This window comes from Poecilia formosa, unplaced genomic scaffold (assembly GCF_000485575.1).
Source record: "Poecilia formosa unplaced genomic scaffold, Poecilia_formosa-5.1.2 Scaffold291, whole genome shotgun sequence".
Classification (NCBI taxonomy): domain Eukaryota; kingdom Metazoa; phylum Chordata; class Actinopteri; order Cyprinodontiformes; family Poeciliidae; genus Poecilia; species Poecilia formosa.
In genome coordinates, this window is record NW_006800230.1 from 549,900 (window position 1) to 576,638 (window position 26,739).

Here is a 26,739-nt window from a genome sequence, read left to right on the forward strand (position 1 = left end):
GCGGGCCGGATCCGGCCCGCGGGCCGTAGTTAGGGGACCCCTCGTTTATGGTCTTGGTAGTCATTTTCAGCATTTATGGAGATAATTAGCCATAAAATGAGCAAATATGTCATACATGATTTAATGTTGTTTTATCTTATGAAAACTTTGATATCATTTATTTTGTTTCTGGTCCTGTCAAGACGGTTGATTTATATGAAATATGACAGATTTAAAAAAATAGCTCCAAGTGACACCCTGCAGACAGATATTAATTACTGGAGTCATAAACTCATTAATTTACAGCAGATCAAGTGGACTGTGAGAAAATCCCATTTGACAAATACTCTGCCCTCTAGAAGCAACTAGCAGCCACGGTTTCCAGATTAGAGTTATAAAAAAATTTAAACTGTAAAATTTCCATTTTAGATAGTTTAATAAGATCATAACTAAATCTATACAAGGTGTCAATCTCAATTTTCAGTTATTGCTAAACAATCAAAGACTAGCAGCTTTTTGAAATATTTGTATGTCATTTTTAATTTTCAAGCATTTACACATTTTAATTTGTTGCAGGTAAAAATTTAAGGTAAGCCACCAAATATAAACTGTTTCAATAGGAGCCAAAAAAACAAAAAAAGTTCCTTCTCTCCATACATGGCTCTTTATAGTATTAGCTTACCACAGTATAGCACTTTTTCTTTTTGCTGATCTCATATATTTGGCTCTGGCAGGTAACTTGAAGGGAGAGCAGGGTGCGGCGGAGCGGACCGTAGAGGATGTCTTCATCCGGAGGTTCATGTTCGGGACCTTCCACGGTTGCCTGGCCAACGAGGTGGTGATCAAGCGTCGTGGAAACGTGCTTGTCGTGTGTGCGCTGATGCTGCAGAAGATGCCGCCTCAGAAGTTTTACTTTTTCATTGGATATTCAGAGTCACTGCTGTCCCACTTCTATAAATGTCCAGTGAAGTTAGAGATCCAGACACTGCAGGAAAAAGCCGTGTACAAGTACGTCTGACAGAACCAGCTTGTTGTTTTGCCTTTAAATAAAAATGTTTAAGAAAGGAGCATTGGACAAAACTGCCCAATGATGTATTAATATGTCTTTTGTATTTTTAAATTTGTAACTGGAGCATAAAACCCTGTTTTTATGGCATCTACATTAAATCCAAAATGTCCAGACTGAGATATCATTTTGTACAGTTTATGCAAATTTGTGCAATTAAATGCTGCATAAATTTGTTAGAAATGAATGGAGATGTAAGCATGTGAACTGCTGTTATGAATCTAGAATATGAACAGATTAGAGTAACATTAAAATCCAGGTTTTAATGTATTTTTTTTTATTTGTACATTGTGACCTTTTTTGCTCAAAATTGGCAGAAACTCATTCTGTAACTAGTTTATATTGCTGACAACTTTTTAAGATTATTGTAGAACTCTAGCAGATTCATATTAGTTCACTGCAAAAAGAGCTTTAGCTAAAAAAAGTATAATTCTGTCAAATAAAAACTAAAATACTTTGAATTTTTATATTTTTCATTCAAACTGAACTTATCAATAGCACAAATAACTCCACGTAAACATGTTCAACTTTCTATGTTTATGTAGTGTAAATTTGGATTCCTGTCATATTTTGGCAACATTAAATATTTATTTTTGTGTTGAGATAAAGGAATTTAAAAAAAAATTAACCACCAGAACAAATACAAATATTTACCCACATTATAGAGAGTAAAGAGTGCCATGTTACAATAACTCCTAAAATTAATTAAATGTCTTAAAGTTTTGAAATATGGAAATAGCAATAATTTAATATAGAATTAATTTGAGCTATGCTAAATGTATTGATTTCATTTTACAAGTAGACATATTTATGATTTAATGTCATGTTCCTTTTTTAGTGAAGTCCATCATGAATTAATTGGGGCCTGCCATAGCACAACATATGGATGGGCAGTGACTGTCTTGCGAAGCCATTGTCATTAGGGAGCATGTCAAAGCCTAAATGTTACTAGTCAGTTTACTTTTGTTTATTTGGCGGGTTGGCGCTTTTTCTGTAAGCTAAAAATGAATGAGCGGAGTTTGATCCCACTTGTAGTTCTAACAGCGGTCGTTTGGATCCTGGCCGAGCTTTTTACCGTGTGCACGGTTCTGGCGGGTCACCAGATGGCAGACATCTGCCGCTCCTACTGAGCGCCTCAGACTGCGGGTTAAACAATTTAATCTAGTCGAAACGTTCCCCAAAAGACTAGAAATCAAGCAAACAATGTAGCATCACTTTCTCTTCCTCTGGACGTCTGCAACAACATTAGCCTTTATTATCTTTTTCTCTCAGGTTAGGGCCTGAGAGAAACACAAACATTAGCATTTCACTGCTCCCCACTAGTGCACTGGGACTTGGAGCTGTCCTTCAACAAGAGGTGGACGGTGAAAGAAGACATGTGTTTCTGAGTCGGAAGCTGCTTGATAGAGAGACAAGATATCCAACAGTGGAAAAGGAGTGTTTGGCCATGAAGTGGGCTACTGAGGCCCTCGGGTATTATATTTTAGGACGTCACTTTATTTTAGAGACTGACCATCGTGCCCTCCAATGGCTAAGACGAATGAGGAATGCGAACGTCCACATCGCTGGATGGTACTTGTCGCTGCAGCCATTTGACTTCACGGTCCAGTACAAGCCAGGGAAGTCTAATGTGATTGCTGACTGTTTATCCAAAGTGTCAGAGGACTGAGGTACTGTGCTCTTAAGAGAGGAGGGAGGAAATGTAATGAAGAGAGCTTCATTACTGGGTCTATTTGTATTTAAGTCACTGTTTAGCACTTTAAAAGCACTTTTTGCACTTTATTAACAAGCATTTTATTTAGCACTGCACTTTAAGCAGAGATTTGCACATAAATAATTTGCACACCAGAAGTTTTAATTGTATTTATTGAGTATTTTAGTAATTAGCATGTAGCCTTTTATTCTGGACTCTGCACAGCTGCCCCTCTTTGAGAAGTGAGGTGGTTGCCTGTGGAGGGAGGATATTTTTTATTCAGAGCAATGAGCTACTGGTGGGTAAAACTGAGCAAATGTTTGTGTATAATCTGTTAGGTGTGGAGTGCTGATATTGAGTGACTCACCTGTCTTTTCTGTGTCCTCTCCACGGTGTTTGGACAAATACTAGCCTGGGGGTCCAGACACCATTTATAGGTTCCAGGAGAGGCCATTGAAAAGTGTGTGGGGGGGAAGAATTGTTTATGGGTTTTTGTGGTGTATCATTTGGTGTAAGATAAAACCTAAGATATTTATAAAAAGTAAATTTAAATGTTTATATTTAGTAAAATTTATTTTATTTAAATAGGTGGAGATTGGTTAAGTGAGATCCCCCTGTGAATTGAAGGTAGTTGGGTCCATCACAGCTGAGACTATTTAAGCCTGCAGTTTCACCTGTGAAGTGTGATTGTGTGTGTTGATGGTGTGTGAAGAATAAACCACTGCTGTTTCCACCTGACTCTGCCTCAACTAGTCTTCCTCACTGTGAAATCCAGCCACAAAAGGGCACCTTGTTACAGATAAACTGCCAGCCTAGATAATATTTTATTAAAAAAATGAAACTTTTTTAAGCACATTACTATAAAGAGACCTTTCAATATTTGGAAGAATTTTACTCTCACAAATGGAAAGTCTATTAAGACTCATTTATCCATTTTATTCCTTAGAAATTTCAGATAACATAATTTAAAAAGTTAATCAAAATCATTTTAATGTCATTTGGAAAAAGAAACATCACTACATTAGAAAAGATGATATAAAATCACTGGAAGAAGGAGGTCAAAATCAATGCACTTGATTTTGACTCGGTAAATGATTGCTTAAAACTTCGATAGTTACAAAACTTTCTTAAACATTACGAGAGCTTTTGGTTTGGCCTCCCTGCTAAAATCTTTTTAGACTTTGGTGGGGTAGAATTCCTTTTAAAATGTGACTTTGAAATTAATAAACTTCCTAGAAAACAGCCAGGAGGCTGGAAAGTGAGCTGGCTTTACTGTTGCCTAGCAACATAGCATACATTACATTATTCCACTGATGGAATCAGATGATGTCAAAGTGTTGTGATGTCATAAGAAACAAATGCCTTGAATGTCCTTACAGAACTCAAGTAGCAGCACGGTTTTTCCATATTGGATTTAGCATTGCATTTCTTCGTAGCTTTCCATCGGTCGGACAGTCAAAATGTCGCAAATTGACACTGATTCTTTAAAGTCACAAGTTAAAGAAATGACTACAGATGAATTGGTTACCTTGGTTATGGATTGTTTAAAAAAGCTTGGAGAAAGATGTGAGTTACTGATGACAAACACACAGAAGAAGGATTTGGAAAAAGCTCATAAACAAATTGAGCTTATGAACAAGAAAATTGATTCAATCTCCAAAGAGCTAAATTGGTCTTGCAAGCCAAACAAACACCTGGAATCTCAGCAAATCCCAAAGTTAAAACACCAGGTAAAACACTACAAGGATAAAGTNCAAACAAACACCTGGAATCTCAGCAAATCCCAAAGTTAAAACACCAGGTAAAACACTACAAGGATAAAGTAAGTGAGCTTCAAACCTCTTTAAAAGTCCTCGAGGCGGTTTCACAACTGCGAGATGAGAAGGCTGAGAAAGAAAAAAGGCAAATGATGTCTGAAATCGCAGCGTACAAAGTAAAGGTTAAAAAGTATCAAAGTGAAATGAAGAAACTTGAGTCTGAGATGTCCCGAAAGATCGACGACATCATCATGAAGAATGAGATTATGAGACAAAAAGACAAGTACAGCCTTCTTGAGGGGAAGGTAGAAGCTCTGGAAAAGCAGTTGAAAGAGGGAGAGAAGGAAAATGAAATTCTTAAACTTTCAAAAACTCCAATGGAGGAAGCCATAGGTAAAACTGAGCAAGAGATTAAAACCAGGATCGATTTAACTGAGGAAAACACATTAGCTGAGGAAAAACAGCTAAACAAGATTTTAGTACAACATCTGATGAGAAAAGAACGGCAGATGAGTAAACTCATGGAGCAGCAGAGAGAGGCACAGAGAGAGGCAGAGAGAGAGGCTGTGGCTGTGAGAGAAAGTTTGGACTACATAAAATCTGAGTGCAGAGACCTGAGGAAAGAAAATGAGTCCTTAAATTTTCAGAGAAAGGTTCTAACCAAAAACAGGCAGAGGGAAGAAAATCACATTAAAGTCGCCGACAAAGTGCTTAATGTGACAGAATTGTATATCGGTGAGAAGATAAAACACAAGAATTTGAAGGATTCCACAGAGAGGAAAGAGACTTTGGAAGGACCAACACTCAAAACACAAACCAACAATCAACAATTCAGACCTCAACCACCGATCCAGAAAAAAAAATTCCAGCTACCCAAAATACAGCCAGATCATAATCGAAGATTTCTGCTTGTAGGTGAAGGCAAGTCAGAGCCAGAGTTTAAAGAACACAACCTAACAACACAAGAAAATTTAAAACCCCTTAGCAAAACGAAGCCTGAAATGTCTGGCAGGCAGGGCAGGAAGATTTTTGTAACGGAAATTGAGAAAAAATAGTCAAAACTAATTAGGCTAATTGGTCTCTCTTAAATTTTCCTTTGTCTCTCGCTCACCAACTGTTGGAGACGCTCTTTAAATGGACACACTCTAAACTAAATGCACAGGTTTTCTCCGGGTGCTCCGGTTTTTCCTTCGAGAAAAAAAGTGATTAAGTTAATTGATCTCTTAATTTTACCTCTGTGTCTCACTGAGACTGACTCACTGACTGTTAGAGATATGAAGAATATTAACTTACCTAGTTCAGATTCTTAATGCGTTTCTTTTTAGGACACACTCCTTAAATGGCCTCATACAATGTCTTCCAGCCTTAGTGTTTCTGTATTTCCTGTCTCCTTAGTCGTCTTAATTTTTAACTGGTCATAGAATATAACCAGTCTCTCTAAGATGGAGTGTCTTCCTGTTAAAAGGAAGTTGTTCCTCTCCACTTGGCTGCTCAGGATTAGGGACAGTAACAATTATCAATTGGACAATTGGACGGATGGATGGATGGACGGATGGATGGATGGATTGATGCAAAGTTTTTCTCCGGGTGCTCCGGTTTTTTCGACTATTTAGGAAAAGAAGTGTTTAGGCGAATCGGTCTCTTAATTTTACCTCTGTCTCTCACTCACTAACNAAGTCCTCCTGCTGCCTTGAAAATGCTGTTGAAATGCATTTTGTAGCTCAGATTTTAGTCATTCTCTCATCTTTGAATAAGAAAACTTTGAAGACAATGAACAGAACCAGAAACAAACACAGAGAAACAACCTTCATGTATGCCACACAAATCTGTAATGAACTTGACAAATAATGAAAAATAGCAGAGATTAAATTTATTAAATTATAACAAGTAATAACTCTTTAAAACTGGTTAACAGGCATTTTTGGAAAATTATGACATGTTTTTAAAACAAATTGCATTATCTTAAAAAAAAACACTGAAAGTTATAGTGGCTGCCTGGTCTATTAAGTAATAGACCAGGCAGCCACTGTAACTTATGACATCCTGTGCACTGTCATGGAACCATGCTGAACATAATGTCACTCTGGAATTGTCAATATCTCATGTTGCCACTGTCACTAATATTAACTAATCAGTCAATATTAGTGAACTTACCCGGTTTAATAATCAATAGCATTATATTAAGGTCATTGTATGAAAATAATTATAATCCGGAACTGACAGGAGCTTGTCAGCACTGACATACCATGGCGACCTAATGTCAGTTGTAGTGGTAGGTACCTAGTGGTAGCTATCATCAGCTGTCGCAGAAGAGGTCCCATCTGACATGGATACAGTGCAGAAGTTGTCTTTCTCTGTTAAGTCTGAACACCAGCTGTATATTTAATATACAGCTGGTGTTCAGACTTAACATAACATAAACATAATTCTCATACATATATGTATGAGAATTATGTTTTAATTAAGATATATTTTATTTCTATTTGTTTGAACTAAAGTTATTCATATGTTACATTCTGTCTGAAACATAGAATGAGGTTAGCAGCCTGTGGCACCCATGGCCACCTTACTTGTGCCACCTTACCTGGTGGTAAGGTGGCCACTTGTGCCACCTTACCTGGAAGCCTGTGGCACAAGTGACACCTTATGGCAGCTGTCAACATGTTTTCACTGAGGCTCTTTATTGGAAACTGAAATTTGAGACTTTATAAAAAATAGACCAGGGCATATTTGCTTTTTTGAGGAAACACAACGCTTAAGAGGAAATGCAATACGTTGTGCCAGATCCACCGTTGTTTTCATTCATTATAAATTCATTCATATTAAGTCTGACACAGAAGCTGTCACCAAAGAATATTCTATTCCTATTCTATTGTTTTCCCCACGAAGCATATTTAAATATGCTTAACTATGTATAATACAATTAAAAAATACTTTAAAAATACAATTGTTTATAAATATAGCTGCTTGTATAAGGTTTCCAGTAACAAAAAAGCGTGTTATGAAAGATTAAACGCTCAAATACATCATTGTGCCTGTCCAACGTATAAGGCTGAGTGGAGCGGTCGACCGCTCTAAAATGGCCGCCCTAAATCTCGTCAGCGAAAATAGGCGAGAGCGGTCCGTGAGGCGTGGGAGGTGCCAGTATGAGGTCGGGACAACCCTTGTAAGGTGCCGAAGTCAGTGACAACACTTACCGCTAGCCCCGAAAACAGTGGCACTTGTGGCGCATAATGGCAGGTGTCAGAGGAAGTGCCAGTATGAGGTGCCGAAGTCATCCGAAGTCAGTGACAACGCTGGCAGCTAGCCCCGAAAACAGTGGCACTTGTGGCGCATAATGACACCTGCCACCGGAAGTGCCATTAGTAGGTGCGGTGTCACGATTTGCGCCTGCAAATCCAGGTCTCTCCACCTGGAATCTCAGCAAATCCCAAAGTTAAAACACCAGGTAAAACACTACAAGGATAAAGTAAGTAACTTCCTAGAAAACAGCCAGGAGGCTGGAAAGTGAGCTGGCTTTACTGTTGCCTAGCAACATAGCATACATTACATTATTCCACTGATGGAATCAGATGATGTCAAAGTGTTGTGATGTCATAAGAAACAAATGCCTTGAATGTCCTTNTTAATAATCAATAGCATTATATTAAGGTCATTGTATGAAAATAATTATAATCCGGACCTGCCAGGAGCTTGTCAGCACTGACATTCCATGGCGACCTAATGTCAGTTGTAGTGGTAGGTACCTAGTGGTAGCTATTATCAGCTGTCGCAGAAGAGGTCCCATCTGACATGGATTCAGTGCAGGAGTTGTCTTTCTCTGTTAAGTCTGAACACCGGCTGTATATTTAAATATATACAGATGTTTTAAGTTTTGCATCTTTTTCATGGTACAGATCTTGCAGCTTTGGCTGAAAACAATAGGAGCCAGCAGGACCCGGAACCAAACTATGTGGCATAAATTAAAACGGAAATACGTCACCACCTCTCGAGGCATATACCCCATTGGTTACCTTGGTTATGGATTGTTTAAAAATGCTTAAAGGAAGATGTGAGTTACTGATGACAAACACACAGAAATAGGATTTGGAAAAAACTCATAAACAAATTGAGCTTATGAACAAGAAAATTGATTCAATCTCCAAAGAGCTAAATTGGTCTTGCAAGGCAAACAAACACCTGGAATCTCAGCAAATCCCAAAGTTAAAACACCAGGTAAAACACTACAAGGATAAAGTAAGTGAGCTTCAAACCTCTTTAAAAGTCCTCGAGGCGGTTTCACAACTGCGAGATGAGAAGGCTGAGAAAGAAAAAAGGCAAATGATGTCTGAAATCGCAGCGTACAAAGTAAAGGTTAAAAAGTACCAAAGTGAAATGAAGAAACTTGAGTCTGAGATGTCCCGAAAGATCGACGACATCATCATGAAGAATGAGATTATGAGACAAAAAGACAAGTACAGCCTTCTTGAAGGGAAGGTAGAAGCTCTGGAAAAGCAGTTGAAAGAGAGAGAGAAGGAAAATGAAATTCTTAAACTTTCTAAAACTCCAATGGAGGAAGACATAGGTAAAACTGAGCAAGAGATTAAAACCAGGATCGATTCAACTGAGGAAAACACATTAGCTGAGGAAAAACAGCTAAACAAGATTTTAGTACAACATCTGATGAGAAAAGAACGGCAGATGAGTAAACTCATGGAGCAGCAGAGAGAGGCACAGAGAGAGGCAGAGAGAGAGGCTGTGGCTGTGAGAGAAAGTTTGGACTACATAAAATCTGAGTGCAGAGACCTGAGGAAAGAAAATGAGTCCTTAAATTTTCAGAGAAAGGTTCTAACCAAAAACAGGCAGAGGGAAGAAAATCACATTAAAGTCGCCGACAAAGTGCTTAATGTGACAGAATTGTATATCGGTGAGAAGATAAAACACAAGAATTTGAAGGATTCCACAGAGAGGAAAGAGACTTTGGAAGGACCAACACTCAAAACACAAACCAACAATCAACAATTCAGACCTCAACCACCGATCCAGAAAAAAAAATTCCAGCTACCCAAAATACAGCCAGATCATAATCGAAGATTTCTGCTTGTAGGTGAAGGCAAGTCAGAGCCAGAGTTTAAAGAACACAACCTAACAACACAAGAAAATTTAAAACCCCTTAGCAAAACGAAGCCTGAAATGTCTGGCAGGCAGGGCAGGAAGATTTTTGTAACGGAAATTGAGAAAAAATAGTCAAAACTAATTAGGCTAATTGGTCTCTCTTAAATTTTCCTTTGTCTCTCGCTCACCAACTGTTGGAGACGCTCTTTAAATGGACACACTCTAAACTAAATGCACAGGTTTTCTCCGGGTGCTCCGGTTTTTCCTTCGAGAAAAAAAGTGATTAAGTTAATTGATCTCTTAATTTTACCTCTGTGTCTCACTGAGACTGACTCACTGACTGTTAGAGATATGAAGAATATTAACTTACCTAGTTCAGATTCTTAATGCGTTTCTTTTTAGGACACACTCCTTAAATGGCCTCATACAATGTCTTCCAGCCTTAGTGTTTCTGTATTTCCTGTCTCCTTAGTCGTCTTAATTTTTAACTGGTCATAGAATATAACCAGTCTCTCTAAGATGGAGTGTCTTCCTGTTAAAAGGAAGTTGTTCCTCTCCACTTGGCTGCTCAGGATTAGGGACAGTAACAATTATCAATTGGACAATTGGACGGATGGATGGATGGATGGATGGATGGACGGATGGATGGATGCAAAGTTTTTCTCCGGGTGCTCCGGTTTTTTCGACTATTTAGGAAAAGAAGTGTTTAGGCGAATCGGTCTCTTAATTTTACCTCTCTCTCTCACTCACTAACTGTTGGACATACAAAAAAATCTGAACTGAACAAAACTGTGTTTCTTTCTAGCACAAGCTCATTAATGGCCTCATACAATGTCCTCCACTTCTATTTGAAATGCAGGGCTTTTTGTTTAGTTTTTAACTAAACAAATAAAAGTGTGATTGCATCACCAAACTGAACACAGCAATTGCATTTAATCATATTTTCAATTTTACTGATATTTATTGGTGCTCTCGTGGAAATTACAGTGGTGAAAATAGACAAAAATAATGTCTAATAATACTATCTATCAGTTTTGTGGTGTTTTTTAATACCATCATTGACTGAAAATTAGTGACAAAAATAATTAAAAAGTCTTATCATGATCAATTTTTCCACAATAAATGATAAACAATATGATAAATGTCTACCCCTAGGCTTTTCTCAGTGACATCTCCTGTACAAACATGAGCAGAAAGGCCACTCAGTGAGGAAGAAGCCATTCCTCCAAGAGTCATGAAAAAGTAACATTGCAATTTGCAAACGCACACAGAGACAGTGGCCTGTGAGGTATCACTAACATCTTGTCTTACATTGACTTCCTCCATTCAGTGTGCGAAACAATAAATAAGAAAAATTAAAATAAAAGCTTATTTTAGGGAAAAGGCTACTTCTAATGCACTGCTAAGGCTAATGCTAATGCTAACACTAACAGGGGCGGAGCCCCTGACATCTGATTGCCCCCCCCCGCCCCCAGGTGACCCAAATAAATGCATCTAACTTTTTCTCCGTAGTGGCCCCAATAATTTATAATAAATTAAAGCACTTAAAGCACTTCACCTGTTGTGGTCTGAATGCACAGGCTCACAAATTCCTCCTGGTCACATCTGCAGAGAAATCTGCGCTGGTTCATCGGTCAGTTGGATCTGTCTGATCCATACCGAACAATTGAACTCTGCGAGTTTTTGTTTTTTTTTTTTACCGTGTGCGCGGTTCGGGTGTGCATTTTTTCCAAGGATTTATTTATTTATTACGTGGTTTTGCTTCTCCAAAACAGACAGATGTTACATCTGCTGCTCTCCTTCTGGGCGCGAAGGGTAACATCTTCACCTCCATTTGCTAAAACCGCAGGGTGAGTTAAGTTTAATTCTTTGCAGCGGCGGAGCTGCATCCGCATTGGTTGTGGAACGCAGTGCGCATGGATCTAATTAACTTCTGCACCTTTATTACCTCAAAATAAACTGCTGGCTCCTCTGTTTAAACTATAAATGGGTTAAAACAACGGTGCATTCTCTTTAGTTTTCTCTGTTCTGTACTGGAGACTGGAGTTAAAGGCACCATTTCAACTAAAGTTTGCAATGAGCTTCCTAACCAAGGTGTCCGGTCCATAACTCTTCAACACGCTGCCAGCTCCTGGTCAGAAAGACGCATTTAGTTCAGAGTCCATGAGATGATATTCAGAAAGGATTTTTTTATTGATTGATTTTAGTTGCCTCTGCAATGAACTCTTTGCGTAAAGTCTGTAATGTCTGCCTATGTGCTCCAGTCAGGGGTGTTAATTATAACCTATCAAATGACAAAGGGTTTACAATTTTCCAGTCGTTTAACCGAATATTTGATTATTTTTTTAATGAGACGTATATGTCTATTTAAAATATGATTAAATGCACTTGANATAGGGACAAAATATCCCGACCAAATTTGTAGTCAAACAGTATTTGTAGTAATAGTGACGCTAAACTGGACTAATGTCTTGTTTACAGTATGGTAACGACATTGGAAACAGCAAAAGTCATTTATGTTAATATGTTTGATTAACATAGCAGCTTAATTAAATAAAATTTACCGTAAAACTTCTGAGAAATAAAACACACAAAATTTAACTTCTACAGGTATGACGGATTTATAAGAAATCTGCTGAGTAAGCAGTATGTGACGTAACATATATGTGCGCATGCGCATTACCACAAAATATGTTGGATTGACGGGTATGACAGATAGTCAGAACACCTGTTGGAGGAAAACCCCGCAGAAGAGGATCAGCTGCGCTAGAGCTCTGGTCCGTTAAAGCGTCCCGAACAGAGATGATTCTCTGACAGAAATTGTTCTTCTTATGATTAATAATGATCTCCGCGATGTTCTCTGTGCGTAAAGTTGAAATTGTCTGCGCACCAAGTGGTCAGCTGCGCTTTATCACAGTCTGGACACGAAACCAGTGGACTGCTCTCTGTTCTTATCAAGACGAGGGTGAGGAGGGGATCTGACATATACTTCAGTTAAGTTTTTACTGGTTTCGTTTTTAGACCACCATTAACATAAGCAGTGTAACTGTATCATGTGTGACTAATTGGGGCGTAACGGTGGAGCATGCGCATTTATTGTCCAGCGCACTGGCTTGTTGTCTAACGGACATCTACACTTTAATTTCTTTCCTTAGAAGCCCGAGCCATCGTCAGGCAAATAATTCTGGTCCTACACGGACTATCTTTACCTGTCAAAACATATTAACATAGAATATATAGCCGCATTTTTATCTCTGAGGAAAAGGCTTCGGCCACTACATCGAAACCATTGTTTAGTTTCAAAAATAATGACGTCAGGTACAGCTTCGATGCCGCCTTCAGTTATATGCAAACACAACAGGGCTGCAGTTCGGGTGGAACCGGACCGAAGTCTGCCGTTCCGTTCCTTGCAGTGCGAAAACGGCTTTAGTTTTCCCCTTCTCTTTCCTTTTAAAGCTGTGCTTCAACCGTTGCATCGCAGAATACGTTAGGTTCTGGAAGATGACCGTTGAACTCATAGGTTAGCTTGTTAGCTGCTAACATTTTATCGTCCTTGATCGCAGTCTTAGCAACAATGTCACTCTTGATCAGGTTGAACAGAACAAAAAATAGAAGTTACAGACATTCCTAGATCAAAAAGAGAGCATTATGTTGGCAAAGAAGAGTGAAAATTGAAATCTGTGTCTCAGCTACATCACACACCGACTGGTCCGGTCGCCATCTTGGTCCCGACACTCATCAATGTGATGTGCAGATGGCAGCGGTTACGTTGGGAAAAATGGCACAAATGACATAAAATATATTTTTTGCCTCGTTTAGCTCTCGGCACATTTGAACCACTAACTCCATCAACCGTCACCTCACGTCACCTCCAATGTAATCAGTGGAACATTACATTATTCCACTGATGGAATCAGATGATGTCAAAGTGTTGTGATGTCATAAGAAACAAATGCCTTGAATGTCCTTGCAGAACTCAAGTAGCAGCACAGTTTTTCCATATTGGATTTAGCATTGCATTTTTTCATAGCTTTCCATCGGTCGGACAGTCAAAATGTCGCAAATTGACACTGATTCGTTAACAAAGTCCCAAGTTAAAGAAATGACTACAGATGAATTGGTTACCTTGGTTATGGATTGTTTAAAAAAGCTTAGAGAGAGATATGAGTTACTGACGATAAACATTTGGAAAAAGCTCATAAACAAATTGAGCTTATGAACAAGAAAATTGATTCAATCGCCAAAGAGCTAAATTGGTCTTGCAAGCCAAACATCTGGACAGCAGGGCCGAGCGCAAATCGTGACACCGCACCTACTAATGGCACTTCCGGTGACAGGTGTCCTTATGTGCCACAAGTGCCACTGTTTTCGGGGCTAGCTGCCAGTGTTGTCACTGACTTCGGATGACTTCGGCTGACCTCGGCACCTCGTACTGGCACTTCCTCTGACACCTGCCATTAGTGTCACTGTTTTCGGGATACCGGTCAGTGTTGTCACTGACTTCGGATGACTTCGACACCTCATACTGGCACTTCCGCTGACACCTGCCGTTATTGGTCACAAGAGTCACTGTTTTCGGGGCTAGCTGCCAGTGTTGCCACCATGGTTGCCACTGGCTTCGGCAAATGGACTACATATCCTATGATGCTTCTAATAGAAGAAGAACTTGAAGACAGACGAAGAAGAAAGAATTTTCCAGGGTTTTTTTCGCAGAAAGACTTATGTTAGCTGAATTCCTACACTTTTTGTATATCGTGTATGATTCGTTCATCCTATTTATTAACTAAAGTTCATCTGAATAATCCAGCCGAATACACAACAGGTATCAGGGATGCCATTGGTTTCGGCACCTTTGGAACAGCTGAGTCTGGCTTCCACTAGAGCTGCTGTTAGGTGTCCAGGATGTTTCAGAGCTGTCACAACTGGTGCCGATGTTTTGGGGGATGGCAATGCCAGTTTTTGGAAAACGTGTTACTTATTTTGCCTGTTTATAAATTTTTATTTCAATGGTAATTATATTGGTTAATTATCCGTTTAACACCTTGAATATTTTTGACTTAATTTAATTGAAGGAAGATGGCCAAAGTAATTGAATCTACCACTGTCACTATTACAGTGGAATCTGTTGAACCCTGTTCGGTTGCCAGATAGGGCTTTGGCCGAGATGGAAATACGTAGTAGTTGTGTAAAACGTATATTGTAGAAATTAATAAAGCTTGAAAAAAAAATGTAAATGTAATGAAATATTATAATTTCTCATGGAGGAATAATGTGTTATGTGATCCCGATGTAGTAAATTCACGTTGACTAAACATTGAATTTTACAGAAGACTTCAAATGATTTCAGAGAGGGATTTTATAATACACAAATATTTTAGTTCTTGGCTATTGAAAATTTAAATCATATGTTATTGCTGTTTAAAGTATTTACATACAATGGCTAATAAATATTGACAAATCAATTACTATGCATATACTTTGTGACATAAACTTTAAAAAATGTTGAAACATATCTGCCAAATAAAATAATATGTAAGCAGCACAATTTTCTTTGAAAAAAGCATTTGCATCTTAAGTATAATCCAAAGTAATTTTTATTTCCAAAAATATGTAACAATCTTGTTCTTAATGCTGCTTAGGATTCACACATTGTCAAAGTTTTTGAGGTGTATGTACTTTGTGTTTTGACACAAAGTACATACACTATTTATGTATGTACTTTACACTATAGTGTAAATAGTTTTTACACTATTCAATATTAGTGTAAAAAATTTGAAGGTGGTTTAACTTGAAAGTGAAAGTCCTCCTGCTGCCTTGAAAATGCTATTGAAATGCATTTTGTAGCTCAGATTTTAGTCATTCTCTCATCTTTGAATAAGAAAACTTTGAAGACAATGAACAGAACCAGAAACAAACACAGAGAAGCAACCTTCATTTATGCCACACAAATCTGTAATGAACTTGACAAATAATGAAAAATAGCAGAGATTAAATGTATTAAATAATAACAAGTATTAACTCTTTAAAACTGGTTAACAGGCATTTTTGGAAAATTATGATAACATGTTTTTAAAAAAATTGCATTATCTTAAAAAAAACACTGAAAGTTATAGTGGCTGCCTGGTCTATTAAGTAATAGACCAGGCAGTCACTGAAAGTTATAGTGGCTGCCTGGTCTATTAAGTAATAGACCAGGCAGCCACTATAACTTATGACATCCTGTGNAGTAACAATTATCAATTGGACAATTGGACGGATGGATGGATGGACGGATGGATGGATGGATTGATGCAAAGTTTTTCTCCGGGTGCTCCGGTTTTTTCGACTATTTAGGAAAAGAAGTGTTTAGGCGAATCGGTCTCTTAATTTTACCTCTGTCTCTCACTCACTAACTGTTGGACATACAAAAAATCTGAACTGAACAAAACAGTGTTTCTTTCTAGTACAAGCTCATTAATGGCCTCAAACAATGTCCTTCCACCCTTCCACTTTGATTTGAAATGCAGGGCTTTTTGTTTAGTTTTTAACTAAACAAAAAAAAGTGTGATTGTGTCACCAAGCTGAACACAGCAATTGCATTTAATCATATTTTCAATTTTACTGATATTTATTGGTGCTCTCGTGGAAATTACTGTGGTGAAAATAGAAAAAAATAACATCTAATAATACTATCAGTTTTGTGGTGTTTTTTTTTTACCATCATTGACTAAAAATTAGTGACAAAAATAATTGAAAAGTCTTATGATCAATTTTTCACAATAAATGATAAACAATATGATAAATGTCTACCCCTAGGCTTTGCTCAGTGACATCTCCTGTACAAACATGAACAGAAAGGCCACTCAGTGAGGAAGAAGCCATTCCTCCAAAAGAGTCATAAAAAAGTAAGATTGCAATTTGCAAACGCACACAGAGACAGTGGCATGTGAGGTATCACTAACATCTTGTCTTACATCGACTTCCTCCATTCAGTGTGCGAAACAATAAATAAGAAAAATAGCTAAAAGTTTATTTTAGGGAAAAGGCTACTTCTAATGCACTGCTAAGGCTAATGCTTAACAGTCAGCAGTCAGATGTCAGGGGCTCTGCCCCTAACACCAACAGGGGCAGAGTCCCTGACATCTGATTGGCCCTCCCAGGTGGCCCAAATAAATGCATCTAACTTTTTCTCCGTAGTGGCCCAAATGATTTATAATAAATTAAGTTGAAGACTCCACTTAAAGCACTTCACCTGCTGTGGTCTGAATGCACAGGCTCACAAATTCCTCCTGGTCATATCTCCAGAGAAATCTGCGCTGGTTCATCAGTCAGTTGGATCTGTCTGATCCATACCGAACAATTGAACTCTGCGAGTTTGTTTGTTTTTTTTTTACCATGTGTGCGGTTCTGGTGTGCATTTTTTCCAAGGATTTATTTATTTATTACGTGGTTTCGCTTCTCCAAAACAGACAGATGTTATGTCTGCTGCTCTCCCTCTGGGCGCGAAGGGTAACATCTTCACCTCCATTTGCTAAAACCGCAGGGTGAGCTAAGTTTAATTCTTTGCAGCGGCTGAGCCGCATCCGCATTGGTTGTGGAACGCAGTGCGCATGGATCTAATTAACTTCTGCACCTTTATTACCTCAAAATAAACTCCTGGCTCCTCTGTTTAAACTATAAATGGGTTAAAACAACGGTGCATTCTCTTTAGTTTTCTCTGTTCTGTACTAGAGACTGGAGTTAAAGGCACCATTTCAACTAAAGTTTGCAATGAGCTTCCTAACCAAGGTGTCTTCAACACGCTGTCAGCTCCTGGTCAGAAAGACACATTTAGTTCAGAGTCCATGAGATGATATTCAGAAAGGATTTTTTTATTGATTGATTTTAGTTGCCTCTGCAATGAACTCTTTGCATAAAGTCTGTAATGTCTGCCTATGTGCTCCAGTCAGGGGTATAATTAACTGTCTCTGTTAATTATAACCTATCAAATGACAAAGGGTTTACAATTTTCCAGTCGTTTAACCGAATATTTGGTTATTTTTTTAATGAGACATATGTCTATTTAAAATATAATCAAATATGATTAAATGCGCATGCATATATATATATATACATATATTGATCTATCGACTAGATAGATAGATCAATGTATAGATGTATACACACATCATTTTAACTTTTGCCACGCCCCCAGAGGTAGCCCTGGCACCCCCAACTTTAAAAGTCTAGCTCCGCCCCTGCCAACAGGACCTGAATTGACAGTGACAATAAAGAAAATACTCCCATGATCATAGTAAAATGATCTTTATTTTAATGATCAATAATCATCACAGTGCAAATCCATTCACATTTAAGGCAATTTACACATATTCTGTGCAAAAACAAAAAGGCACACAAGATTAAAGGTTAAAAAAAAAAATCCCTTTCCAGTTATTCAGAAATCAGAGAAGACATTCAAGAACACAGGGAACATCCTTCACCTCCAAAACACAACATGGATAATCCAAAAAAAAAAAAAAAAATCGTATAAAACTTTTGTATAAAATGCCAATTTTTCACATCTCAAGGCACAAGACGGGACTGAGTGTCCGACTCCAGGCAAACTCTGTTTTCATTTGTTTTCTTCAAAGTGCTGCAGAGAATAAATGATATAAAAAGATCTGCATGAAAACACAGACGAGTTCTACAGTTTACTGTGGCTTTGAGTTACACTTCACTACACATGGGTGACAAACATGCATCATACCAACTGTCTAATGGTGGCTGGTGTATGAAGTGGGAGACATCAGATCCAAAAAGACAAAATAAAAAAACAACTGAAGTCTCATTTAGTTCAACAGAAAGCTGGCCAGAGTAACGACAGAACGGACGAGGCTTTGGCTGGACGTCACCATCAGAAACAAATCGCTGTTATGTCTGATAGCTTCTTATACTTATGTCTTAGGTATAATCAAACATTTAGAAGGTTGAACATTCATAGTGAATGTTACATGATGCAAAATGTCACAGCATGGATTTCAAAAAAAGAAGTGTGCTTTACAAGACAAAAAGAACGCTTTTAAAAGGACGAGATGACCAGGCACCACTCAGAAAGGCGGCAGACATTTTGATTTGTCAAGCGCTAATTAAAGCTTTTTTCATGAGGCTGAATGTAAAACCTAACTGTTTATTCATTCCTTTGTCATGTAGGTTGTTGCTTTTGAGCAGAAGAACAAAATATACATACTGTATATGTTTTTTTTTTTCTTTTTTTTGTTCCGTTAGCTGCTCTAAGCTAGGCTAGCTGTTGCTAAGTTAATGATCTGTTTGCCTTAAAGGTCAGAAAATCCAGCAGAACTAGGCAGTTGTTTTGCTAAGTGAGCTAGCTAACTGCTATTAACCAGAAATAGCAATGCATTTATTAGCATTTTATGCATTCAGACACTTTAGAGTTAAGGTCACAGGACAATATTTGTCACTGGTTCATCTCAACACCATCAGATAAATAAACCAATCAATACTGCAACTTGTTTATGTTTCATGTGCATGGCGGCCATATTGGATGACCCCCAGCTTTCCGAGATGGTATACAGACGACAGGAGTTTCACTACTCAAAAACTCAAAGATTTTTAAGAACTATTAGAGTGAACCATTCCCATCAGCTCTGAGTACAAACCTAAAAGAAAACGAGTTTTCTCCTCTGAACGGTGGCATCCAGAAATATGAAAAGTGAACAACAGCAGGAGCCTGAAACTGACGCAATTATGAACGGACTTCAGCCGGGACTTCTCTTTTATTTCCTCTGTAAGCCAATCAAAATGTCTGTCTACCTGTCTGGACACATCAGAGCGCTTGGCGTTTCCCTCTGACCGTGGCAGGACGCTCGTCGTCGCCCTCTCTACTTGATGTTACGGCAGCTGTCCCCCATGCAGGACTGCAGCTTTATGAGCCGCTGGTTCATGTCTTGGAGGATTGACGGATCCACCTTCTTCACGATGTTCTCCAGCTGGTGTGGGTCTGAAGTCATGTTGTACATTTCTACAAAAGACTGCAGATACCAAACAAGTTTAAACACTGTCTCTGTTCACATACACCAGTCCAAGGTTCAGGTCCCGAGTCGCCGTTACCTCGCTGTCTGCGAACTCGCAGTACTGCAGGTCCTGCTTGCCGTCGAGCGTCCGCACACAGGCGTACGTGTTGTTGAAGGCGTCCTCACACACGCAGTCTGGGAAACATTGCTGAAAAACGAGTTAAAGTTCACTTGGTATGCACACATTTGGAAATCAAAGTGACAACAGATTTCTGAAGTGAAGTGTTGAAAACAACGGAGCACTTCTCTTCCACTTCCTAATTACACGTTAAATTGCATTGGACTCATATAGAAAATCCCATTAAAATACATGATACATGTCCTGTTTTAAACACGTTTAGAAAAAGCTCACAAAATTCAGTGAGTGTTTAGATTACATTCTTTCTGCATGCCATGATCAGTTACAAAAATTTTACTCATCATTTTACCTGGAACTTATTCCTTGTAAATTCCAGCATCCAGGAATGGCAATTTAAAACACAGAAATATAAATACACAAAGAATCCTAAGTCTGGAAGCAGTTCTAGTGGTCCTAGTGAAAAATCATAGGATTTTTTTAATTCTAAAGTTTTTATTAGAATTTTATGGAGCTCATCTGGTGACAATACAAAAAAAAAAAAAAGAAAAGAAAATTTTGCTCCAGACTTAACTCATGGAAACAACTTGTTTAATTTGTGGACATGGCTCCGTATCTCATGGGAACAACTTAGTTAAACAAGTCACGGTGACGAATTGAACAAGTCGTGGGTTTGACTTATTAAGTTATGGTCGTGGCCACAAGTTGGTTTTTTCCTCCCACCAGATGGGCTGCACTGAATTTCCCCTCTGTAAGATGAAAAGTGTTCACAAAGCTCTTTAGACAAAATTCTCGGCACATTTAGGAGGAACTTTTAGAGAGGCTGAAAGCGTCTTACGCAGGGAATATGGAAAAACCAACAGAGTGGAGACGGACAGCGCCGTGGCAACAGCAGGTTCTGCTCCCGTTTGGTTTTTGCTTCCTTTCCTTTCCCATGTCATGTTGGCCGTTTTCCAGATCAAACAAGTTTACAAAGGCAGGAAATCACAGTTGACAGGTGTTAATATCAACTAGATGACGTAACATTGCATTCACACTTCCTCAAACCAGTCAGACTTTTTAGGCTGAGTGGAAGTTTGTCTATAAATCTGAACAAGTGAGAACTAGATCCGAGATCATAAGGATCTCTGTGCGTACAGGTCCTGGTTTTTAGATCGGTGATGTTGTAACCAAGAGCAAATCTCTCTAGCGCGTTTTTGAAGACGTCAGCATTTGCTTACAGACACTCCGGGGCCAAGTTTAGGGCAGGTCGGGTCCTTGGTTGGATTTCCCTCTCCGGTGTATTCAACGAGGAAGAACGGTCGCGCCGTGCTGTTCCGCAGCGACGGGGCCTGAACAGAAACCTTAGTCAGGATTTAAGGTGGACTCGAAATAATAAAAGGAAAACATGTCGGTGAGCGGAATGAGGTAGCTGACCATCTGAGCGAGGAAAGACTGTCCGTCCACGTTGATGGTGGACAGGTTGACGCCAGAAATGTCAAGGAAGGTGGAGGCGAGGTCGATGTTCAGCACCGGAGCCTGAAAGAGAGACATAAAAAACACAAAAAAACAGGAATGTTACAATGACTCATATGAAAGAGCTGAAAATCAGTGTAGGTGGAAGATTGTTGTGACCTTTATCATCTGGTTTGGTTTGATGCCAGGGCCACGGACCAACAGTGGTGTCCTGATGTCAAACTCATACAGCTGCCTCTTATCGATGGGCAGAGAAAACTGACCTGGACAGATCGGACAGAAAAACTAAACTCAAGTGTAAACACACAAAACACAACGTGAAGCTGCTTATTTATGTATTTATTTTTGAAAAGATGAACGTCTGTTGCAGCTTTAAAGTGTTGTTTCTGTGTTAACCGGATGTGCATATTTTTTTGAAAATAAACTAAAATCTCACGAGACACAAACGTCTTTTTTAAAAGATGCTAAATGAAAGTTGAGGACGCTCTCAGTGGTCCACCGGAGCAGACCTGTGTGGTAGCCGTTATCTGAGGTGTAGAAGATGTAGGTGTTGTTCAGCTCGTTTATACTGTCCAGTTTCTTCACCAGCTTCTCCACCATGTCATCCACAGACAGCAGCGTCTGCCACCTGCAGGAGGGAAACATTTTACTTTAGTCTCAACACAACGAAGCATCATGTCTGGTCAGAGAGTCGGATGAGGAGAGTTTTGAACAAAATGCAGAAGGGCAGGTTCAACACAATTTTACTCTCGAGTGTTGGTCAGGGTGATAGAGGGGGGCAGAAAGTGTCACTGCTGCAGCTGTGGTCTGAAGGTAAAACACTGAACAGTTTGTGTCCAGGTTGTGTGGGGTCCACAGGAATGTCAGCTGCCACAGTGAGTGAGGTGATTCTGATCAGACCTGGATCAGTCAACCTACATCCAGCTCAGCGCTAGCTGTGTTTCCATTGGCCATATATTTGCACAAGCTGACATTTTGAAAATAAATTTGCTCAATGGAAACACGGCGATTTAAAAAAAAAAAACTCGTTTGTCAAGAAAACGTTTTGGCACTAGCAAGAGGTGAGTTTGTTTTTGGTTTATCTCGCAAAACTGCAATGGAAACACTTTTTTCCACCTCACAGGAGCCACATGATGTTGCTGCTGGCGCAGACCATGAAGAAGAAGAAGAAAAAGACCGAAAGTAGTTGGATTGTGGCGCTCCATGTTTTTTAATGATTTATCTTGTGAACAAACTTACTCATGTTTGATTTTAATTGTGTTCCTTGTTTAATGAAAACATTGCAATTGTGAAACTGGGACATTAGCAGAATATTGATAACGTTTTCCGTGCTTATGTTCCGTCAATTGAAGGAGACTCTGCTCTGGTTCTACATGTCGCCATCATCCACAATCGATCCCACTTTGTTGTCTCACCATTGATGGCTGACTGCTGAATATTTCATAGCAAGGAAATTAAACAGATGGACTTATAATTTACTGGAGGTGACACATTTGTTTATAAAAGGTTGCAGAAGCATTCTGGTGCAGAAAGGGCTGAAAATGTTGCGTGTTCCAACCGGTTCTACCAGTTCCAAGGTTTTTTTTACAGTGAACGTTGTACATCTGCATTTTTGTTTATTTTGTGTTTGGAGATTTTTTTTTTTAAAGCACAACTCCATCCCACTCCACCTGTTCCTACCTCCTCCTGTAGGCATTATCCAAGAATGTGAGGGAGCTGTTAGGCATGGGGTTGACAGGCTGACGCAACAGCCAGTGTTTGTCCTGGAAACAGCAAACAGAAAAGAAAAGGACATGACAGGCGTTCCATAGAGATCCAGACTAGAAGCAGGCCTCATGTTGGCTGACACACCATCCATGTTCTTACCTTCCCCAGTTTGTCAAAGCTGCCATCTCGGGGGGCTTGCACGTTGTTGAACTCCTTCTGGTACTGCGGTGCCGCCGTCCATGGGGAGTGAGGCGCCGGCGGCGCCAGCATGATGAAAAAGGGATGTTGGGGGCTTCTGTCATCCAGGAAACTGAGTGAACGGTTCAGCTGAAAAGAGGACAAAACAGATTATTACATCAATATAGCACATGACAACAACAGTTGTTTACCCAAGGGCTGTGCAGTTCAATTACATAAAGCAAAATAACAAAATACAAATATACGCCATATCTGTCATTATAAAAGAAAGTCAAACTCTGAATCAATAGAATAAAAACGGGTTTTGATCAAAGATGTAAAAGACTCAACAGTCTCAGCCGTTCCATGCTGACAGACCTGTCAGCTGTTTTTCAAGCTTGGTTCCCTTCAGCTTAACTCAGAGCTCATTAAGAAGGAACCTGTTGGTTGGATTTGGACTTTGCAACATTTAGTGGTTTAAAGAGGTTCAGGAAGTGGCATAGTGGTAGTCTACACTGGTCCTTCACTGTTCTACATGTTTTTAGGCGTTTCTTTTTTGCCAAAAAAGTACATCTTTATGAACAGTTCAGCAACAACCTTCTTCCCTCCATTGTCTTCCTACAAAATTCCGCTTGATTCTCATCTCCCTTCACAGCATAGTCTGGGCTTTCTACCATAAAACTGGATTACTCCAGTGGAATTTAAACCGAGCCAATCAGAGAACAGTGCTTATTTCCTCACTGCTTAAAACGCCAATATATTTCTGTTCAATGTCCTTTGTATAATATTCATATGGACAGACTGGAGTAGATTCAGTTTTTATTGCTTTTTCTGAATATCTTTAGCTAAGAAATAAAACCAACTCTGACAGGCTCGTCTGTGTTCCCTCATTCTTCATGTCTGTCAGTTAAAACCAAAATAATAAAAAATTATAGAGTGCAACAATTAACATATTCTATTATTTTAGTAGCACCAGGAATAAGTGTTGCTTCTCAGTTTGAAACAAAAAGCCTTTCTGTCATGTTATCAGTTGTAGTTTAAAGGTTTAGGTAATTCTGTCACAACATGTCATTCTGTGAGAACGTCTGCTCTGATGTAAAGTCAAACTATTAAATTGAGGCTCCGACCAGAAACACACACGTTTGGTTCTCAGTATGCGTTTCACACAGGAAGATCTCTGGTGGTGCACCACCTTCCAACATTCATTTCCTGTGTGAGTAAGCATTGGCTCCTCTGTAAATAAGTCTGGATTCATCCTCTTAACAAAAATAAATAAACTAAAATTAAAATGTAATTTTTTTTAATTTTTTTTTTTACCCCCTTTCAATTTACCTTGCCAACTTTAGCCCACGGCAAAAAATGTTTGAACACATCTGCACTAAAGGATCTTTATTTGGCAAAAAAAATTATTGATTATGACTGATTTGTAAAAGCAACAAAATGGATAAAAACATCCAAGGGGGTGAATACTTTTTATTTTAGCATGTTGCATTTCTGTTCGTGATATTACTGATTCAGTTTGCACCACACAGCACTTCCTTCTTCTCAGAAGCCAAACCTCCGACTCACCGTCACGAACCATGGTGATTTGTTTTAGTATTTCTCTCTTGGTTAAATTTAACTCGCCCTCTGAACCTGTTTGTTTGGCCGTTAAAAATCGGTGCATCTTCACTTGTAGAGTGGGACTGTGTGGAAGCAGAGATCTGCCTTGCCCTTTAAGAGTCCGTTTTAAGTGGCTTCCTGGAGATAACAAGAACATTATCTCGTCATCAGGAGATAAGGGAGCGTGACTTCCTGTGATAACAAGATACGCATCTGTTTGGTTTATGAGCTGACAAGACGATTATGGTTCTGGTTTAATCGTCAAGTGCTCTGATGATTTGGACCAGCTCTGTAGATATGGAAACCAATGATTAGCAAACCAATGTTTTCATATCTGTAACATTTTCATCATCAGCCCGTGTCGACATGCCAGGATGGTCACCGCTCGCTTAGAAAAGAACGGAAGCCATTTCTGCTGGAAATCATGTTCCTCGTTCCACAGCGTGAAATACCATTCACATTCTACTGATCTCAGTTTGTGTGTTACAGTGACTTGAAGAGAGAAGAAGAGAGACGCACGCAAAATACGCAAGGGAAGTTTAGAGAGCGTGATTAAAGTAACATCCTTATTTTTGGACGCCAGGAAGGAAGCCAGGGATACCCAGAGAGAACATGCAGAAAGCTGAGCATGCTCCATCCACTGACCCAGTCAAAGTCCAGGCCGGAATCAAATTAGGAATCTGAGGTAGGAGAATTCCTATTTAAATAATTTCTCCAATCTGACAATGCGACATATAACCTGGTCTTTATAAAAATGTTTATATCTCCACTACATTGTTTTAAGAAAATAACATCGTACACTGGATTAGTTTCAGAAGAGTTTTCATCCACATGAATCCGCACAAATACGTCTTAAACATGCCAAACCCGTAGGGGGCAGAGTAGCACAAAGCCAAATCTATCTCAGCCAATCGGATTGCTTCCAAACAACCACAACTTCCTGTTGCGAATTAAACATGGTGCCAGGATGTTAATTTGTGGGGACAATTATAAAAGTTAAGCTACTTTTAAATGTCGTTAACGTGTGAAATGGAGTTATTTTGCAAAGATCAATAAGCCAAATGTCAGCCTGTAGGTGTATGAGGCTGATTGGTGAGACATTCCCTAAAAGCCTCGCATCTGAAACTGCAGCAGAAAAAGACGATTCCACAAAGTTCTGGATCGGGGGTTGAAAACAATGGCCTTTCAGATTCAGAAAACCATGTGTTATTCCATCAACTTCAGTTATACACTCACTCATTCACTATTATAAAATACATTGAAGTTGGTGGTTGTAGCATAGCAGAACATCAAAAGGTTAAAGGGATGTGAAAACCTTTTATTTCTGTTGCTTATGCTAACAGCATGTTGGAATGTCTCCGTCACCTTAGCTCTGATTTTTTTTTTTTTTTAACTTTCAGTGTTCTTGGTTGAGGCGTTGCATGTTTGGACAATTATTCCCACTGGTTTTAGACGCTGTGCTGCTGGAAGAATGTTCGCTTTTACTTTTTGTATTTTTGGAGAGTTGTTATAATGTGTAACCGTGGCAAAAAGGTTTTGTTTTCACAACTGGTAGTACAAGATTAGCATCTCAAAAGCTCAAATAACAGCTGAACTATCACCCCAAATCCCTCAGGAGTTGAAAAGGAGGAGGTTGAGCCCATCATATCCCCTACTCTAACATCTCAATGACTCTTTGAAGATATTTGGATATGAGCTGAGCCAATGGCAGCAGCCCAGGGCCCCGACTGTTTGGGAGAAACAAAGATTTATTTATTTTTATTCATTTTTTATAAATGCATATTGTACAAGCAAACTCAAGGTGTTTTAATAATGCTGATTTTTTAAAAAAATATTAATAATATAAGTAATTAAGTCTATAGAAATTTAAGAATGTAAAGCTATAGCACATCCTGTATCATGTAGCCATCAGCCACACGCTTTTAAATCAACAACTCATTAATTCATACCCACAGGCGGGTTGGTCTACCTATTAATGTACTGTAATTTCAATGTGTAAAATACATTACAAAACTGGCTCTGGATGTGACATTTCATTTCCTTTTGGTATAACTAAAGTATTTTCTTTATTTAAATGCACAACC

The 26,739-nt window shown here is 38.9% G+C and overlaps 2 protein-coding genes and 1 long non-coding RNA gene across 3 annotated transcripts in view; 2 read left to right on the forward strand and 1 right to left on the reverse strand.

Moving 5' to 3' along the window:
- The window catches only part of mrps24 (mitochondrial ribosomal protein S24), a 7,200-nt gene extending 5,887 nt beyond the window's left edge, over positions 1-1,313 (forward strand). Inside the window, exon 4 of the mRNA XM_007571965.2 lies at positions 714-1,313. Coding sequence (XP_007572027.1) covers positions 714-997 — 284 coding nt within the window. The 3' untranslated portion in view covers positions 998-1,313. The remainder of the gene's footprint in view (positions 1-713) is intronic.
- The window catches only part of LOC107838659 (uncharacterized), a 23,923-nt gene extending 12,150 nt beyond the window's left edge, over positions 1-11,773 (forward strand). The window contains exon 3 of the long non-coding RNA XR_001664735.1: positions 11,660-11,773. This is a non-coding gene — a long non-coding RNA (uncharacterized LOC107838659). The remainder of the gene's footprint in view (positions 1-11,659) is intronic.
- A 6,083-nt stretch (positions 11,774-17,856) lies between these two features.
- gnsb (glucosamine (N-acetyl)-6-sulfatase (Sanfilippo disease IIID), b) overlaps positions 17,857-26,739 on the reverse strand; it is a 15,238-nt gene continuing 6,355 nt past the window's right edge. The window contains exons 6-13 of the mRNA XM_007571966.2: positions 23,036-23,203; positions 22,850-22,932; positions 21,679-21,797; positions 21,329-21,432; positions 21,131-21,232; positions 20,935-21,045; positions 19,676-19,786; positions 17,857-19,596 (exon numbers count right to left, since the gene is read on the reverse strand). Coding sequence (XP_007572028.1) covers positions 19,447-19,596; positions 19,676-19,786; positions 20,935-21,045; positions 21,131-21,232; positions 21,329-21,432; positions 21,679-21,797; positions 22,850-22,932; positions 23,036-23,203 — 948 coding nt within the window. The 3' untranslated portion in view covers positions 17,857-19,446. The remainder of the gene's footprint in view (positions 19,597-19,675; positions 19,787-20,934; positions 21,046-21,130; positions 21,233-21,328; positions 21,433-21,678; positions 21,798-22,849; positions 22,933-23,035; positions 23,204-26,739) is intronic.